This window comes from Anopheles aquasalis, chromosome 2 (assembly GCF_943734665.1).
Source record: "Anopheles aquasalis chromosome 2, idAnoAquaMG_Q_19, whole genome shotgun sequence".
In the NCBI taxonomy this organism is placed as follows: Eukaryota; Metazoa; Arthropoda; class Insecta; order Diptera; family Culicidae; genus Anopheles; species Anopheles aquasalis.
This window is the reverse complement of record NC_064877.1, coordinates 43565001-43582500: the sequence shown is the minus strand read 5'-3', so window position 1 is coordinate 43582500 and position 17500 is coordinate 43565001. Positions and strand designations below refer to the sequence as shown.

The 17500-nt window shown below is 49.4% G+C and overlaps 3 protein-coding genes across 6 annotated transcripts in view; all 3 read right to left on the bottom strand.

Moving 5' to 3' along the window:
• Positions 1-754, bottom strand: part of LOC126581015 (uncharacterized) — an 861-nt gene extending 107 nt beyond the window's left edge. The window contains exons 1-5 of the mRNA XM_050244415.1: positions 721-754; positions 473-652; positions 338-394; positions 178-273; positions 1-98 (exon numbers count right to left, since the gene is read on the bottom strand). The exon at positions 1-98 is cut by the window's left edge and continues 107 nt beyond it. Coding sequence (XP_050100372.1) covers positions 1-98; positions 178-273; positions 338-394; positions 473-485 — 264 coding nt within the window. The 5' untranslated portion in view covers positions 486-652; positions 721-754. The remainder of the gene's footprint in view (positions 99-177; positions 274-337; positions 395-472; positions 653-720) is intronic.
• Positions 755-1268: 514 nt separating this feature from the next.
• On the bottom strand, positions 1269-2446 carry LOC126581013 (uncharacterized). Its single transcript, XM_050244413.1, has 5 exons — positions 2229-2446; positions 2056-2130; positions 1907-1993; positions 1692-1842; positions 1269-1554 (listed from the first exon to the last, which is right to left on the bottom strand). Exons 1-5 carry the CDS (start codon positions 2326-2328, stop codon positions 1500-1502), a joined length of 468 nt encoding a protein of 155 aa, XP_050100370.1. The 5' UTR covers positions 2329-2446; the 3' UTR covers positions 1269-1499.
• A 741-nt stretch (positions 2447-3187) lies between these two features.
• The window catches only part of LOC126581008 (mucin-2-like), a 19118-nt gene continuing 4805 nt past the window's right edge, over positions 3188-17500 (bottom strand). For all 4 annotated transcript variants that reach the window (XM_050244400.1, XM_050244398.1, XM_050244399.1 and 1 more), the window contains exons 3-6: positions 11061-11245; positions 7744-7960; positions 7056-7634; positions 3188-6708 (exon numbers count right to left, since the gene is read on the bottom strand). In XM_050244400.1, coding sequence (XP_050100357.1) covers positions 4163-6708; positions 7056-7634; positions 7744-7960; positions 11061-11245 — 3527 coding nt within the window. In that variant the 3' untranslated portion in view covers positions 3188-4162. The remainder of the gene's footprint in view (positions 6709-7055; positions 7635-7743; positions 7961-11060; positions 11246-17500) is intronic.

Here is a 17500-nt window from a genome sequence, read left to right as displayed (position 1 = left end):
TGCCAGTTCCAGAACCGTTCTTTCGTTCAGCTCTAGTATGCGATTGTGAAGTTGTCTAATTTGATGATCCAGCGATGTTTTGTTCAACGCCACCATCTCTGGGAGGAAGAAAAAACAAAGTATGCTTAGAAACCATACTTGCTAGCCAGCTTACGCGATTGATCAGATCGAACTTACTTTCCTGGCGCGGATTAGCATCCTTCGACCGTTTGCTTCCTGCCCGTGGCTTCTTATCGGAAGAAACAGTTCCATCCGCGGCAGCATCCTTGGCAGCTGAAAGGAGTTTCATATTTCGATTTGAACATGAAGCATAAATTGATTTCTTGCTTTTTCTTACCCTTTTCCGCAGTATATTCTTTCAATTCTCCAACGTTCATCGTGATAGTTTGTAGATCTGTAGTGGATGACCGATGGATTTTATTAGCCAGTAGAAGAGGAGCCGTATTTTTGCATTTACTTTAGCAGTACATGCCTTTGCGTAACATTTCGTTGGTACACCTTTAAAAACCTTTCTGTACACGGCTTACTGGAACGATTTCTGTTTTACTTGTCGTGAATACGGAACCGCCGCCAACTAGGATACTTTGGGAACCCGTTTTCAGCGGTGGCTTTCCTTTCTATCGATGCTGAAATTCAGAGTAGCGACGACATTCTGTTGGAGAATACTTCATATATTGACGAATTCTATTCTATTTCCAAAATATAAAAGTAATGTTTTACCAGGAGGCGGGTTCAAGAAAACTGTTCAAACTCGAAGTGGTGAAAAACCGGCGGATTCGTGGTGAATTGCTGAATTGCTGAATAAACTATGGGATAGGCTATCGGAAATAATCATCAGAAATAACAGGAAAATATAATCTTTTTGATCATATTTTTATTATGCAATCCGAACTGTGCATAATTTTACACTATTTTTCCTGCAACAAAAACGAACACGTCACTCCAAAATTGGTGGTGCATGGTGAGAAGGGTTTATTCAGCAATTTCATCTGTTGCAGCCTGCCCGCCGCACAAGATCTCATTCCCCTACACCTTAAATGATCTTCAAGTATTTTCCGGTGGTTTCTTGATAGTTTCAAGAAACATTTTTCCCTAAATTCTCGAAAATAATTCAAAATGCTTCAAGATACGATTCAATTAACCACACCGAAGTGAGACTACGCAATGATACGCAAGAAGCAAAACGGATAAAATCAACGGCAAATGACGAACACTTTTTAAGGAAAGAAAACCAAAACCATCCGCTCCATTTATGTTTATAATACAAGCCATTCGGTTTTGTTTTATTAGCAGAACCTGAGGAACTACATGAATCCATATTGATGTTATTGATGAAACGACTTAAAAATAGTTACACTGCAGTTTGAAGCCAGCGCAGATGCTTACATTTGTTGTTGGTGTCCAGTAGTAGCTCGCCCCAACTACTCGTCCGCTACGTGGGAGGGCCGATGGAACCGATAGACCCATCCTCAAGCAGGATCCTCGAAAGGTGGTAGGATCTAGGCCGCAGGCCGATTAATACCCGGTGGCCGATAGTTTGTGCTGACGACACGCCTGAAATGATTGCACCGCAAATGTGATTAGAGCTGCATCGCTTGGCCGACGGGTAGATGGACCGATGGAGGATGGACCATGCGGGACGGACAGAGTTATCACGACCGAGGGAGAAACATGGAGGACTGATTATTTACACTCGATTGGCGGCCGGAATAGCCCAGCTCAGGATGGCTCCCGGCGATCGCTTCGGTGTGACGCGTGGAAAGAAGAACCGCGTTGCTTCCTTCGTCTGCTCCACATCATCCATCAGCGGAATGTCGAGACTATCCTTGTTTAGCATCATATCTGCCGAGATCAGAGGAAGATGAGGCCTACCATACGACGTGCAATTGCCGCCCGCGGAACTCACTTTTGTATTTGTTCACTGTCCGCTTCTCGTACGCCCCTGCGAAGTCGCCAATGTCGGCAAAGGCGGAAGAGGGCGTCCGGAAGTAAACTAAAAAAGCAACACCATTAGCGACACATTTGTACGTATCACCGAGCACGAGGCTAGCTTACGAATCCTTGGCAGCGCTACCGATTCATCGTTAAGGACTGCCTCCAACTCTTCGTCGTTTTTTAGCCGCTGTAGATCTGTCGATAGAGGTATGAAGAAGAATTCAGGATCCAATAACGGAACAGGATCCATTAAACGGCCCTACCAGATGCGGTTTGGTTTAAGCAAGGCTCACCTTTATAGAAATTTATACCATCTGGATAACACTCCACTGTGCAGAGTGACCACAGTAGCTGGAAGGCAGCTAGCCATAGATACCGTTTACAAAGCTCCATTACCGCCACCGGATGCCGTTGTGCAACTGTCCACTACCACTCGACGGTGCACTCTACTGCGGTGCTTGTTTTCGATGTGGATGAATCGAACTACCGTTTCCGGGTGCTGGCTTCTACTCCAGAGGCGAACAGATACTAACCACTGACGGTCGGCTGGGATGGTTCTTAAATAGGACCGTCAAGCGAGCCCGGGCATCCGTGGAACTAGCGGCTATGGCCCATGGCCTTTTACGTAAACCGAATGCCATTTGTATCCCGTGGCGTAGGAAAAGCACCAGGACATACTCGACGTCTGTCCGTGACAGCTACTCATTCTGGCGCATTCCCTTGCGCAATTTTCCAAACTCTGCATCACGGAGCATGTTTGATAAATCCTTCTCTTTATTTACGATAATAACTTTTCAACTTGTTTCTCTTTCTTTCTCTGTACACTTTAATTTTGTGGTTTCGTAAAACTCAACATAAATGTACGAAATGAAGTCTAAAAGCTGAAGGCTGCTGGGTAATCGTTTTATATTCCTTTTTATGCTGGCGATGTGGTGCCTTACTTGAATGGCATTTCGGTGGAACTGGAGTGCACTAGTCCGCAAACCAACCCACCTTATGCCAGCTGCAGTGATGACGCAGTGATGTTTTGCATACTCCCTCAGAATCTCGTTGTACATTCCGTGCAGCGAAACAGCATAAAGGATCGGTGTTAAGATGGCATTAACCGTACACACAGAACACAATCGCGCTTAGAATAAAAATATCTCGGTAGTGAAATCCCGAAATGTCCTTCGTTGCTACTCGTTTCGGTTTACTGTGGAATGAAATGGCAAACAACGTGAGACCGTACGCGTGGGTAATGTTTGATTAAAAACTTTATTTACAACAATCGTCTTGCATCCCGGGATTTCAAGACTCATCCTCCTGACGTCATGGTCTGGTGGTCATGGTGAATAGTTGACATGGAAGCTGTGGGAGGAGGATGCCCTTTCTAATGCATGTATTTGAAGGAATTATCATCCCCCTCACTGGGATTTGAAATGATGTGCTTTTTGACCGACTCCCGGGTACCTAGATGGTAATAATGATGAATCGGTAGGGATAATGCAGTAATAGAAAGCGCGACTGAACAGAACTGGAAACCGAAATGAAACGAACGAAAGGAAGCATGAAGTAGTAGACAATTTAAATGAAGTTCTTAAAGCTATTCTGGATCTGAAGATGAAGCTGGGACGAATATAAAACTGGAATCACGGACGCACGCACGCACGCACGCACGCACGCACGCATAATTCCACTCCTAAAGAGCGTACTACAAATACTGGCTCCTTTTGCGGGGGAGAGGTAGGCCCCTCCGGGTACTACGGATCCTTGTGAGTGGGGCTCTCTGGCCTCCTCACCGGGTTCTCCAACTTCTGTTTCCCCTTCTTCGACTGCCAATCGTTGGCATTGCACCGATCATTGCGCGCTCCGGTTTGGTCACGGTCCCGGCGATGGACGGCGATCGCTCTTAATGGCTAATGGCAGTATATTATCTTCGTATTATAGCGTATATTCGTATGATGGACGGACCATTCTATCTCACATCCCCTTTCTCCCTCACCACTGCCTGGCTCTCTGGCTCTGTACCCTTCGTTTGAATTATCGCTTCGCTTCACTACACATTCAGTCTCGTCCACGTCCGGCAACCACACCATCCGTTGCCTTGGCAACGCCTTAGATCTACAAAACGATCACCACAACTTTCGTTTGCCTAAACCGCGTACCCTCGGTTTTTTCTCAGTCACTCGCACACATACACTCATGCACACATACATTTCGCATACACACCTCTACACCCGCCTGCTCAGACACGTTTCCGCCCGAAGTCCTCGATGATGTCGTACTCGGGCACATCGGGACTGCCGGCGGTGTCGTAGTAGGCATAGTCGTAGCTATCATCCTCCGGTGGTCGCTTGGTGATGGTGGCGTTCGGTGGGATCGTCGGTGCCTTCGAGAATGGTCGTGGCGTGGCGTTGCTTGGCGCGCTACCCTTGGTCCCATGCGCGGACTTGGATCGGCTGGCGCCACCATCCTTGCGATGCTTAGCGGCTCCAGCGGTGACACTTTGCTTCTGCTGCTGCTGCTGCTGCTTCTGTGTGGTTGCTTCCGGATTGCGTCCACTCGCCGCCGACACCGTCGTCGTTGTGGTCGGTTTGACGGAGGACGAGGAGAAGAACTCATTGATACGGGCCGCCGCCTGACGTGCACGCTCCAGTATCAGATCGTTCCCACTGGCGGCAATGTTCTGGGAGTGTGCGGTGCGGAAGATTTCCTCCTCATCGCTCGTGGAGAGTGATGCCAATCCGTTCGTATTGCGAGCGGCCGCCAGGGCCGCAGCAGCAGCCGTCTTCGCCTTCACCCGGTTCCGGTAGAAGTCCTTCTCGTACAGCTCCGGATGGTACTGACCGTCGTCTTCATCGATTTCCGGCTTCACCGTTGTCGTCGTCGTAGTGGTCGTAGTGGTCGTTGTTGGTCCTGCGATGAACTGAGCCTGACTTGGGGCCTTCTGGACTGGTGCCTTCGGTACCGGTGGCTGGAAGAAGCGGTTCGGTGGAGTGATCGTCGTTGGAATGTAGGGTGAAGGTGTAGTGTACGGAGCTCGGATCGTTGTGGTTGTGGTTGCACTGGCCTTCGATGTGGCCGTTACCGGTGGAATGGTGGGTATGTACCCGGGATACCGCGTCGTTGCAGCCGGTTGCTGCGGTGCGACCGTTGGCTTCTCCGTCGTCGTGGTAACACGCTCCACAAACGGTGACTTTTCGATCCCGATCACACTCTTCTGGTTGACGAACTGGAGCAGTGCCTTTTTGCTGATGGCGTTCGGTTTGAAGGTCGTCGGATTGTACTGATTTTTCGGGACGAGTGTCGAGAATTTCTTAACCGTTGACGGTGTGTGGCCATCGTTACCCGAACGGGCAATCGATTGGTAGCGTTCCTTCGGTACGGCCCGCTGTACCACATCCGGTGCGATGGTTGTTATGGCAACTTGTGGTGGCGCTACCGTCGGTCCTGCGACCGGTTTGTTGACCTGCGGTGCGCTGTTGAAGAACGGATTCACGAAGGCAGAGTTTTGTTGTTGCTGCTGCTGCTGCTGTGGTGCTGGTTGCCGTTGACGCTGGAAGTTCTGCTGTGCGGCCAGCGGTGCGAATGTGGTCGGTGCTGGGGGAGGGCTGGCCGTTGTTGTCGTCGTGGTGCTCGTCCGGCTACCCTGGTACTCGTTGTAGTTGAACTGGCTCAAGCGTCCCGGATCGACGACGTTGAAAGCCCGCGACTGTGGACGTATACGTTGCGATTCCTGCGGCGTTGTCACGATGGCACCCTCGTCGAACGATCGCTCGGTTGCGCGTGCCTCGAAGCTTGCCCGCGGGCGAATGGTGGTGGTTGGTGTGGTGAAGAACTGGAACGGATTGTTCACCGGTGACTGCGTTGTGCTGGACGTACTGGTTGTGATCGGGAACTGTTGACGTTGAGGTTGGGAATTGAAGGCATTGAACTGCTGCTGTGGTTGCTGGTTGCTGGTGACCGTTATCTTGAACGTTTCCCGGATTGGCGCTTGAGTTGTGGTGACGATCGGTTGCTTCGGCTGTGGATTGTAGAAGGGATTGTTGAGGTTCCGGTTTTGCTGGGAAGCTTGCGGTGGCTGTCTGCTGGCAAAAGGTGCTGGAGTAGAGATGATGGCCTGATTAAATGGTGCTACCTGCGGTGCATTCTGCACTGGAGCAGCCGGTTGCTGGGGTTTTAGCACCGTCGTTGGCTGCTGCCGGAAGTTTGGGATCTTTGGAATGTCCACAAAGTCATCGGGAGTGGTGGTTTGCAGTTTCGTGTTCGATTGCTGCTGCTGCTGCTGTTGCTGTTGAGGTTGAGGCTTCTGCTGCTGCTGACGTGGATAATGTTGCGGGAATTGTTGTATTGCCGATCGTATCGGTTGCTGCGGTTGCTGCTGATAGGTTGGCTGTTGTTGTTGTGCTGGTTGCTGCGGGAAACGCTGCTGTTGTTGCACTGGTTGCTGCCTTTGCTGCTGCTGTTGTGGCTGTCTCTGTTGCTGTGGTTGCTGCCGAGGTTGCTGGGATGTTACCGTGCTCGGAGCCAGAGTCGTTGATTTCAGCTCATTCTGAAGAGCATTCAGATGGTGCGCACGGATACTTCCACGTCCTCGATTGCGTCCACGAGTTCCGGGCTGTGCGGTGGCAGTGCGGTTACTGTTGGTGTTGCCGCTTCCCGAGACCGTCGTCGCTGCACGGGGCGCCGTGGTTGTCGTTTTACGGTAGAATTCTTCCTCGTAATCCTCCTTGCCGTTGTTGCGATTGTTGAAGAAGTGCGAGCTGTGCGATCCACGGAAGATCTCATCATCTGATGGATTTGGAAAGATCGAATCGAAGAGGAAACACACGAAAAAGAAAAGAAAAGAAGAAACGATTATGAAAGATGGCCACTGACCAGGCAGCTCCAGTAGATTCGATTAAGCATTCGAATGGCCACGAATGGTAACGGATGATTGAATTGTTAATCGCGGCTGGTGTGAAGCAGTCCAATATGGTTAGGGGTCCTGAAAATGCCAAAACAAACTGTGCCAAGTAGTCTATGTCACGGGGAGTCGCGTGTTCGTCGAGTTGATGAATCAGATGAAGATGATTTCGGTGATGATGATGAAGATGATGGTGGTGATGAGTGGCTTAAGACACTAGCAACGTATTTACTATTGAGATCGTTGTGTGCCGGACGCTGGTGCTGATTCGGTTGTGGTTGTTGTGGGGCCGATTGCTGACCAAAGTTGTTGTTGCTAATGTGGTTGTTGCGTCCGCCATTGAACGATGGTGTCGTCGTGCGTATCTCTTCGTTTGCTGGTCGACGATCAGACGGAGTGGCGGTAGCGGCCACCGCCGTCAGCTGGCGATAGTGCTGAGCCTGTAGAAGCTGCTGTTGGTTCAACAGCTGCTGATGCTGCTTGTGCTCCACATGCTTTTGATGTAGCTTCGTCGGGTATTGGGTGGTCTTGTAGAAGACGTTCTCAGCCGGTGGAGCGGGCGTGGTGGTAGTGGTCGTTGTTGTCGTCGACGTTGTGGTGGTGCTGGCAGTAGTAGATGGAGGACGATAGTACTGTTGTTGTTGCTGCTGCTGCTGCTGATGGTGATGATGTTGTTGTTGTTGTTGCTGCTGATGATGCTGCTGCTGCTGCTGGGAAGGTTTCTGAAGGCTAGGGATCTGATTCAGGCTCGGAGGCTGTTGCGGTTTGGAGCTCTGGTTAACAATGTACTGCTTGCTTCTACGAGCATCGCCTGTAGGATAAGCAGAGTGTGGTTTAGTAACTGTCACATCGTGCCGGTCTCTCAAGCGGCCATTTCACCCCAAAGTCCTAGCCCCTTCAAACCCCCCCCTTCAACTCACTCGTTTCGGCACGCTGCAAATGGAAGGTGGCTTCCTCTTCTTCCGCGTACGGTGCCCGCTTGCTCTCGAAGCCCGATCCCAGCCGGTACAGATCGAAGTTGTCGCTACCGTAGTACAGTGTGGCCGCCTCACAGTCGACATCGCCCCAATCGGCACAGATCTGGGCTTCCTGATCGAAAGCCGTACCATTGGGGCAAAGGAAGCGGAAATCTTGAACCTATCGAACCCGTCCGCACGCACCAGCATCGACGATAAAGTTGGCCAAGGTAAAGAGAACCAAGAGCGAATGGAAGAAAAAGGGAAGAAAAGGCAAACAATTAGACAACTGGGCGAAGGAAACATGCAACAGCACGGCACAGAAATTAAGCAAAAAAAAAAGTATAATTAATTTGTGGGAAAGTGTGAGCAACTTGAAGCAAGCAAGCAAAAAAGAAAGAAAACAAACGAAAACGAGGAAAACACGAACGCCACCCTATACGCGAGCAAGTGATAGCCGAACCTCCTCAACTCAAACAACGCAAGAACGTGCCGCAGTCTCCGAACAATGGAATCCGAAACCGAACCGCCTGTCGGTTTAGATTAGCAAGTGGCTCCACCGTGGGGTGTGTGGTCATGTGTGGCGCAACACGTTAAATCCATTGCTGGATGCTGGATGTGATGCTGACAATGTGATAACCTTCATAAAGTGGCACCGAAGCGCACTCCGGAGCTGGGCTCGTGGGACCCAAGATGAAGTCAAACGAAGGTTGTACACACGCGACGCAATCGGCAGCGTAGGGTACGGGCCCGGTGGCGCCAGACTGGCTAGGCCAGACACTGGGCACTGCTGCTGACTGACGTCAAGTCGCCAGTCTGTGGTAAATGAAGTAACGCACCTCCGAGGTGCCTGTGCAGCAGATAAGATTGCCAGATACGTCCCTGCCCTGATGATGACGATGATCATCATGATCATGATCATGATGATGATGATGATGATGATGGTTATTACCACTGTTGAGCAGCAGCAGCAACACCACCACCACGTGGCGCAGTTCGGTGTGAATACCGATGATTAATTGTTGGGTCCGCGGTGGCAGTTGTTTCTCATTTTCGACCCCACTGCGCTGAGGCCTGGGGTGGGTCTTGATTGGTTAAGCAACGGTGGGTACGGTGGGTTGCTTGATTGTGACTGGCAAACGGGGCTGGGAACCTGGTCTGTGGTCCGCTTCCCCGCTCTACTCCCTCGCGGTTCGGTTGTTTGTTTTCGGCCGCTTTTGGGTGGTGGTGGTGGTGGGTTTGCAATCGACAATAATCTGCCTAAATTATCGTTTATTATACATTCATTGCACCGGCGCGCCTGAGGTCTGAGTGGTCTAATCAATTGCAGCTTTCCGGTGCGTGCGCGGTTGGGGTTTGGAAAATTGTTTTTTTTTCAATAAAGCCCGCCCAGGGACTTCAGACTGTTAATCGGCCGAAGATCTGAAGACAAAAGGGGGTTGAGTTAGAGGTAACGATTGATTTGGGATCGCCACGGGTCTTGAGAGAGAGAGAGAGGAGGAAATTTTAATTTATAATTACTGGACTGTTGACTGACGAGCACGAGACGAACCGACGGTGAAAAGGTCGAAAAGATCGCGCCTAGCTTACTGCGATGCAGATCGGAGACGATGGTGAGATTTGGCGGGAGGCGGTGGCATACCAAAGAGCTCGTCGCTTTGTGTGAACTTTTACGATTCCGGTGGTGGTGACCTGGTTACTTGGATCGGATTTGGAAACATCTTTCCTCCGGAGCGAAATGCTTTGAATGGCCAGCCGGCTGCTTCGCCAGGGTGTGGGGTGTAGGCCATATGCCATCATCGGACTATACGACTACTCACTCGTCCGACATTTGGTTTGCGAAAGGGATGGGAAAGATCCTTATCGGCTGTGTTATTTTTTTTTATTTTCCTTTTACTAGACACATTAGGTGTGAAACGGCTAGCGAGTTGATTGGCAAAAACTGTGAACCTTAAATTTTCGTTTTGTCTGTTTACTTCAAGCTTTTTCATTTTTCATTAGTTTTCGGTGGAAAGGAGAAATGGTGCCAAATGAGTAAGGAATAAACATTTAAATATTCATATTCACGAAGATAATATATAAAAGTAAACCTTCATTCTATAAAACCACCATCCAAAACAACATTCAGCAACCTCATGTGCCTTGAAACACCGAACAAAATTGAAAGGATATGAATTATAGCTGCTTTTTAACCAAAAACATTTGCTGCCATTTTACATGAACTGCAGATGCAAGTCTGGTTGCTCAACATAATGCTCATTCTTGCATCCCTATCGCTCCATCTGCAGTGAGATCATCTGATTATGTATTCCTTCGGGTGACATTTTGCGCCAACACCGCTAGCTAGGAATGCGTCGTGCAGTGCACACTATGCACACGATCGTTCGCGAGATCGCTCGCCTGTACAACACACCCATCTCGCCCCATTACCGTCGAGTGTCCTTGAGCACGTCGGATCGTAGTTCCGTTTGGTGCGCTTAGCACACGGCATTCTGTGCTCCGTGAATTCTCCTCCAATAACCACTCCCTGCGGACCAACTCCAGACGTCGGGCGTCATCGTTGGCGTGACAACTGATTGCGAATGGGCGCGGAAAGAAAGTCTCACTCTCAAGCAAAGTTAAGGACACAAGGACGTGTCACTTCGCCACACCGAGCGCGTTCACGATCACACGTTCACTCCAATGCCCCGCACATTCGGTCTGTCGCGATCGCACGACGATGCTTAGCATCCAAAGGGTGGGGGGGGGGGAGGGACACACAAATCGAACGAAGCAGATCGTTTGATCGCTAGACGCATCAGTAGACGTTCGTGGAAGTGGCTGGCGACCGTGTTGTTCATGCCACTCGTAAAGGTCACTAGCGTCTCTTGGGAACTTGGGCTTGAGCACCCCCCCCCCCCCCCCCCCCCTTTAGTACAGGGTCCTAGATGAGGGCTCCGAGGGTAAACGGTGATGCCAAAGCAACGTCACACGCGCGCTGCAGGGAGTAAGAAACTATTACGCGACTTGAGGTTATTTTGGGGCCCTTCTGGTGCCCTCCTGCTGCTGCGGTTCGATTGTGCAGCGGTCTCGACGATGTCACGTTACTCGGAACCACAGGGGAAGGTGAATCGGATCTCTAAAAGGGATCAACTAGGGGTCAACTTTGTTTTCGTTCAGCAAAACCCAAGCAACCTTCGCCCGGTGGCATCGAATTTGGGCCTCTTGACAAGCACTTCACGTGGTGCCGTTACTGTTACGCGGTTGCACCACGATGGTTCGCCCTAGCGGCTACTACTTACACCGACTCCGGCCACCTTGACGCACACGTGGAACATCTGGCATTGGGTTTCCGAGTCCGCGTAGTAACCGCCGAGTATCTTGTCACGACAGGTGAAGCCCGTCTTGGGCATGTTGTCCAGGCTGTAGCGTGGCCCCGGCAGGAACTGTCCATCGTTGCTTACGATTGCGGTGGCCACCAGAAGTGCTGCAAGTGGAAGGGAATAGGAACGATTAGTTTTTTTTTGTTTTTGGTGATAAGAAAATTCGTGAAGCATTTAATGTGTGTTCAAGTAATGCTACAGTTTTTATCGAACGAAAAACAAAGTATTCGCAGTCTCGACACGTAACACCGAGCGAATGCGAAAGTGATGCGACGCCATGAGCGCCGCTGGACTTGTTCCAGCTGTTTTTAAAGCAGTTGCGTTATGTGACACAACATTGTCTAACAGTCGAAAGTCGATCACTGAAAGCGCCATCGATCGCCAGATCGCCCGCTCTTCCTTTCATTTAGCATTTATGCAAATTCCCATTCCCCACGATCACCATCCATCCAGTCTGGTTTGGCGCGCGGTGAAGAAGCGCTCGCTTGGGCCTCTCGTTTGGATTGGCGACGGGATGACAATAGCTTTTCGAGCGGTGCATCGGCGTGACGGTTGCGAGAAGAGCGTGTTTTTAATCCAACTGCAACCCCTTCCGTCCATCCCTCACGCGCTGACACTTCGCTGCTTTTTATATCATTTCTCGTCCCCTGCGTCGTTGTGCCCCCCCCCCCCCCCCACTCAATCGATTGCTCCGATCTGGAATGGTGGCCTGGCATAAACCATCTCGTCTAAGCACCATCCCTTCCGGTTATCACGATTTCTGTGTAATGATGCCGTGAACCCTTAGTTCACGATCCATTCGACCGACCGCCCTCCGCCAGACATACACACCTCACTGTCAGTGACAGTCGCAGTGATGGAGACGATCGGTGACCATCGCTAGATCTTATGTAGCAACCAAGATGCTCTCGCTTCGACTGTGAAAGTTGACCTTTTCCCGCACTCACACATACCGCGATCGGAATCGGGAGGAATGCTGGTGGGTCCTAACATATCGGTTCGTGCATGCTTTCGATGTTGCACCATCCATCGAAGCACCCGAAGGTGGCCAGGCCAGCTCGTGCGGTTCGAGTTCCGTCTGTGCTTTGGTTTTTTGTTTTTTTTTTGTGGATCTTGGAGACGACGGAAGTTGTCTCGCTGGACCAGCAAATGTGCCAAAGATCACAACGACAACATGTTTTTTTTTTTGTACCGGCATGTCCCACTCGATGCCCCAACTAGATAATGCCTTCTTCCTGTTCTTGTCTGCTTGGGTGGTCCACTGGCCGACCGAACGCTGCAGATTGCATAATCTTACAGCTTACATTGTGCCAGGTGACCCCGGATCGGTCATCGGTTTGGTCCGGATCGCCAGGGGGGCGGCCAAGCTAATGGTTTGACCCTGTATCACCATTTTGCGGTGGTAATTGATTGAGCGGCAACGGATGTTTCACCAAAGCACCAAAGATCTCATCATTACCCAATTATCGAACGTACAATCGCCGTTTTTGGTGATTTTGTTTGTTCCTGCACAGTAGTGGTTGGCGCCTCGGTTGCTCCATTTCCAACACCAGAGCTCTTCAGTAACGGTACATATTCATCACAAAACACCTGCAACTGCCCCTCGGTTGCCAAAATGATGGTGCAGCATCGATCGTTGTGGTTTCGCCGTTATCCATACACAGAAAGAGAGAGAGAGAGGAGCACAAAAACTGATCCATAACGAACGAACGATTCAAACGATGACCGCCAGCGCAATTGGCGCTGTCGTTGCACTTACGATGATGCGGCTGATGAGAGAGCACAGCACAGAAGAAGGCACGCAGGTATAAGAAGCAAAAGAAAAAAAACATAAAACCTTCCTCCAACATGTGTTGCAACATAACGGCGGTCTCGGTACGACGTCGAGAGTGGCATCACACACATATGGTGTCGAGCGGGGATCGCGCTGGGTTGATGATGATCGGAGCGATCGGAAGGTCAGATGGCAACATTGAATGGCCCAAAATAGCATCAATATGGGTAACGATGAGTGGCGACCGATTGGCGGACCATTCCTCGTCGACGTCGACGACCCGTTCGCCAACTGCACGCTGACACGTGCGGTGGTGCGAAAGGAGCTTTTCGCATAAATTTATGCGAAGCAGCTTTCGAAGGTTCGGTTCAGTTCGGTTTTGAAGTTAATTGCGCTAAATGGTTGTTGCGAGATTTGTTGATATGTTGTTTGCTTTCTGCTTCGGCAGTGAATCGGTAATGAAGGAGTATAAAGGGATGGTTAGAGGAGGGACCTTGTGGGATAAATTGTCAAATTTAAGTACTCATTGACTGAGACTACGTGGGTGTTAATTTATTTACTTGGATGTTTGATACATCAGAGGTTTGCATGGCCTGCTTCAGATAGAATAACAGCCGAGATTAACTAGAAAGTCCTCGTTTATTAGCCACAGCGAAGAACCAAACTCATGACTAACTAAGAACCTTTTTTGAATATCTCGAATAATTTGAATATCGAGAATATCTCGAAACGAGATGAGGCAATATTTGGCATTGCTACATTCAATTCAAGTAACTCAGAAGCTAAAATCCAGAAAAGAACGAGAATAAATAAAAGAAAACTTTTTTTTTTAGTTGAACTAGAACGAGAGGCATACATCACTAAAATCGCCATCATCGCAGCAGCCGATAGTTGAGTATGAACAGCAGTAGACAGTGCTTACGGGTAGCGGATGGCAAGCTGCTTATTTTTTTTAAACTAGATTTTGGTGGATTACTCCTTGCTGATAGTAAAGTGAAAGTATAGTGATAGTGATAAGAAATATTCGAGTTTATAGGAAAGTGTTTTCTGCCCAAAAGATTTGCCACCTGTATCGTATTTTGGTTTGGATTCGCATGAAAAAGTTGACGGAATATTTTTGGTCCAATTCGAGTCGCCGTTTGAAAACCATAATGCAGTGAGTACTCGATCGTTAGTGAAAATAGTTAATCTTTCTCAATGTTTTTGCCTATTATTTGACGAACAGGCACCGCAATGCAAAAATGAAGTTCGAGTGACTTTGGTCGATCGTTTGAAAACCAAAATAGGTCCTATAATCACTTAAAACCAATAGAAAGTTGAAACAATAGTTGCAGCATGTAACGAGCCTTTGCAAAACGAACCCAAATATGCTCCTCAGAAGATGAATTGCATTTCTGGGTTTGTGTACGCCCAGAGGAGAACCAGCAATACCCCTTCCCTGATAGTGAATCTATCTGCATCATCTCCCAGGGCTCCACTCGATAGAGTCCATAAATTTATGGAACATCTCGGCAACAAATTCCAACACCAATCGGTTCGTGTCGAAACTCGATCGCACTCGATCCTGATGATGGATGTGATCTGAAGATTTGTTCCTCAGCTCAAAGAGCGGCGCATTCTCGCCATCCTTAACCATCGGCCTCCCGTTCTTTACCGGGCTCGGATCGGATCGGATTCGTGAATCAAAACAGAACGCTCTCCTCGGCGGCGGATGATTTAAAACGATTGGCAGATCCCACAGGGGCTAGAACTGCTGTGGTGGATCTGCGAAAATTGAATGATTGCCGTCGACCGTACGGCGTACAGTACGAGGAATGCAAAATGCGACGTCCAACAAACCCTGCCTGCCCCCTGCTGGTAACTGTCGGTGAAGCATTACATCTACGGGAGCTGTAGCGAGTGCGGTGCGCTCGGTGAACCATTCTGCAATTACGCCATCGAGCACGGCCGAACACGTTGAAACGAATTGCGCGGCGCATCTCGATCATCTGAATGCAGTAGCGACAGTAGCAGCAGCGGTAACAGTTACCAACAGTAACTGGCTCTGACTCCTGCTCTGACGGCTCCAGCTACCGACTTGGTGTAGGTGACCCAGGGTCATCGAGCCGACGATGGACGGCGATGGTTGGCCAGAAATCCGTTGTTTGAGTTTTGAGCGCATTTGGCAATCAAGTGGCCAAGCCAAATTTAATTATGCCCAACAAAGCGTTGCTATAATCGCCAACCCAACCCAACCCACCCACCCACCCTGCCACCACCCCGTTATGTGGCACGCGATCACGCAGTGAGTGCGTACGCAGATCGCGATCACGGTCGCAAGGTCGTGGTCTCGCAAGGTGCCAAACCAAAAACGAACCACCGAGCCACCGATCCACCGGTTGGGCGTAATTAGCGGAATAAGCGCAGTGCAGTGCAGCCCAGCGTCCAGCCCCAAAATGTCCAAACATTACCACCACCACCACCACTACCATCAGGGTGATCTGATGCTCTGATGAGAACCGTGGGAGACAAGGCGCAGCACAAGCGAAACCATCGCTTGCATAACGACAGTTGACTGGCTGGTAGGGGTGGCTTTATGGCTTGCGCCACGGTTGCTTCCGAGCTCGCTCCACCATCAATTGCAACTCACGATCATCATCAGCATCAACATCATCGTGAGCTGCTGCTGCTGCAGCAGTGCGGTCCATCTTTTCTTGGTTTGGGCCCCCCCCGGGGGAAATATGGTGACGACGATGAGACGATACCGCTGATCGTTGCTTCGGACAACGGTGATAAACTGGTGCCCTTCCACCCCATCGAATCATTGGACCCTTTGAAGAGGGATGAAGTTGCTTGGAATGCTACTAGCCGGACTGTCGGACGAACTCAGTGTCACGGAGGTCAGCCGCGCAGTGATGTATGATCCGTTTTGGCCGGCACGATGGCTTAATGGGGTTTGCGCTCGGGACATCACTTTCACCCTCACTCGAACCTCGAACCGTGCTCTTTCACCGATGACCCCCGGGTCCCCTTTTGAGCAAAGGGATTGATGTGTTTGTACAGTGCGGAAGCCGGGACAGGATGCTCCCGTTTACCACTTTTTGAAACATTGAATCAAACAGAAAACTATGCACCGAAAGCAACAATTGGCAATGGAAAGGAACATATACAGGGTGCGCCATCAGGTGCTTACCGATTTTAATGTTGAATAACTGTGTCATTTTTCAGCCGATTTCGGAAAATGAACAAGTTTTATTTAGGTTATTCTGTGCAATTAATTGATAACTAACTCAATGTATGATATCAATCAAATGCCCGCCTTCATTCGACATACAAAAAGTTACCCTTTTTTTGGTATTTTGTATTGCTTGACAACATTTAGGGAGTTATTTTGGCATTTCAGCTCTAATATTTGCTTTAAGTTGTTTCATAGTTTTCGGTTTGTTGCCATAAACCTTACTTTTCAAATGGACCCACAGAAAAAAGTCCGGCTCAATCAAAGCCGGCGAACGAGGAGGCCGCTCCTTTGCACGATCGCAGTTTTCACTATTGAACGACTATTTTCAATATAAAGTGTGACAATTTGAATCCACTTTTCAACGTGAAGTGATTCATTACTAAAATGGCAAAGAATAACCTAAATAAAACTTGTTCATTATCCAAAATAGGCTGAAAAATGACAGAGTTATTCAACTTTAAAATAGGGAACCATCTGAGGGTGCACCCTGTACTGATGGATGCTCATAACATCTGATCATAATCACGCGGCGTTGATGCATGATAGGATCCCAGCGTCTTCTCACCAACCGATAGACACGAGATTATGCAATCGACGAGGTTTGGGAATCATTTCGCTGCATTCCGCACTTCCGATGCACAATTAGGCGCTTCAATCACGCAAATGCACTCCCCCCGTGGGTTATCTTTAGCGATGCAGTTGGCCCAGTGACTAACTGATGGTGGTGATTCAGCAATCAACTCCACTCGCTAGAGAGGAGGAAATGGGCTTCTGTTCCTGTCAATTCTAGAGACCGTACGTGCGTGCGTACAGCGTGCATCGTGATTAGCATAAACGCATTGTCTGCAGATGAGCCTCTCGGCTAGTGGATGAAAAGACGTTTCCACGTTTCCTTTTTTTCTTTTTCTTTTGCTGGCTTTCGGGGCTTTCGATTTGGTTAGCTAACGAGGTCGCGATGATGCAACCGACGATTCGTCGTCAGCGTCGTCGCTCAGTGACTATCGGAAGTCAGATTATGTTTCGCTTGTAATGAGCGGCCAACCAGCGGCAGCTCTAACAGCCCAACATGAAGCTAATTGTGTAGTTCGGTTGGGGAGTCTCTCTCTCTCTCTCTCTCTACCTCTCTCTCTCTCTATCTCTCTCCCTATTGTTAATTGAACATCATTTGGCCACACATTTACCCCGTTGCCTTGCGGTTGGGAATCCGTAAGCTTATCCACTTTAGATCAGCGAATGATTTGGCCATTTTTATTTTCTGCTGGCTGCGTAATCCGTCCGTCCGTGGACTTAATTATGAATACGAACCAGAAGCAGAAGATAGATAGCAGCGTTTGACCTTTTTTTTTTTGTTTGTGGCCAGTCTGGCAT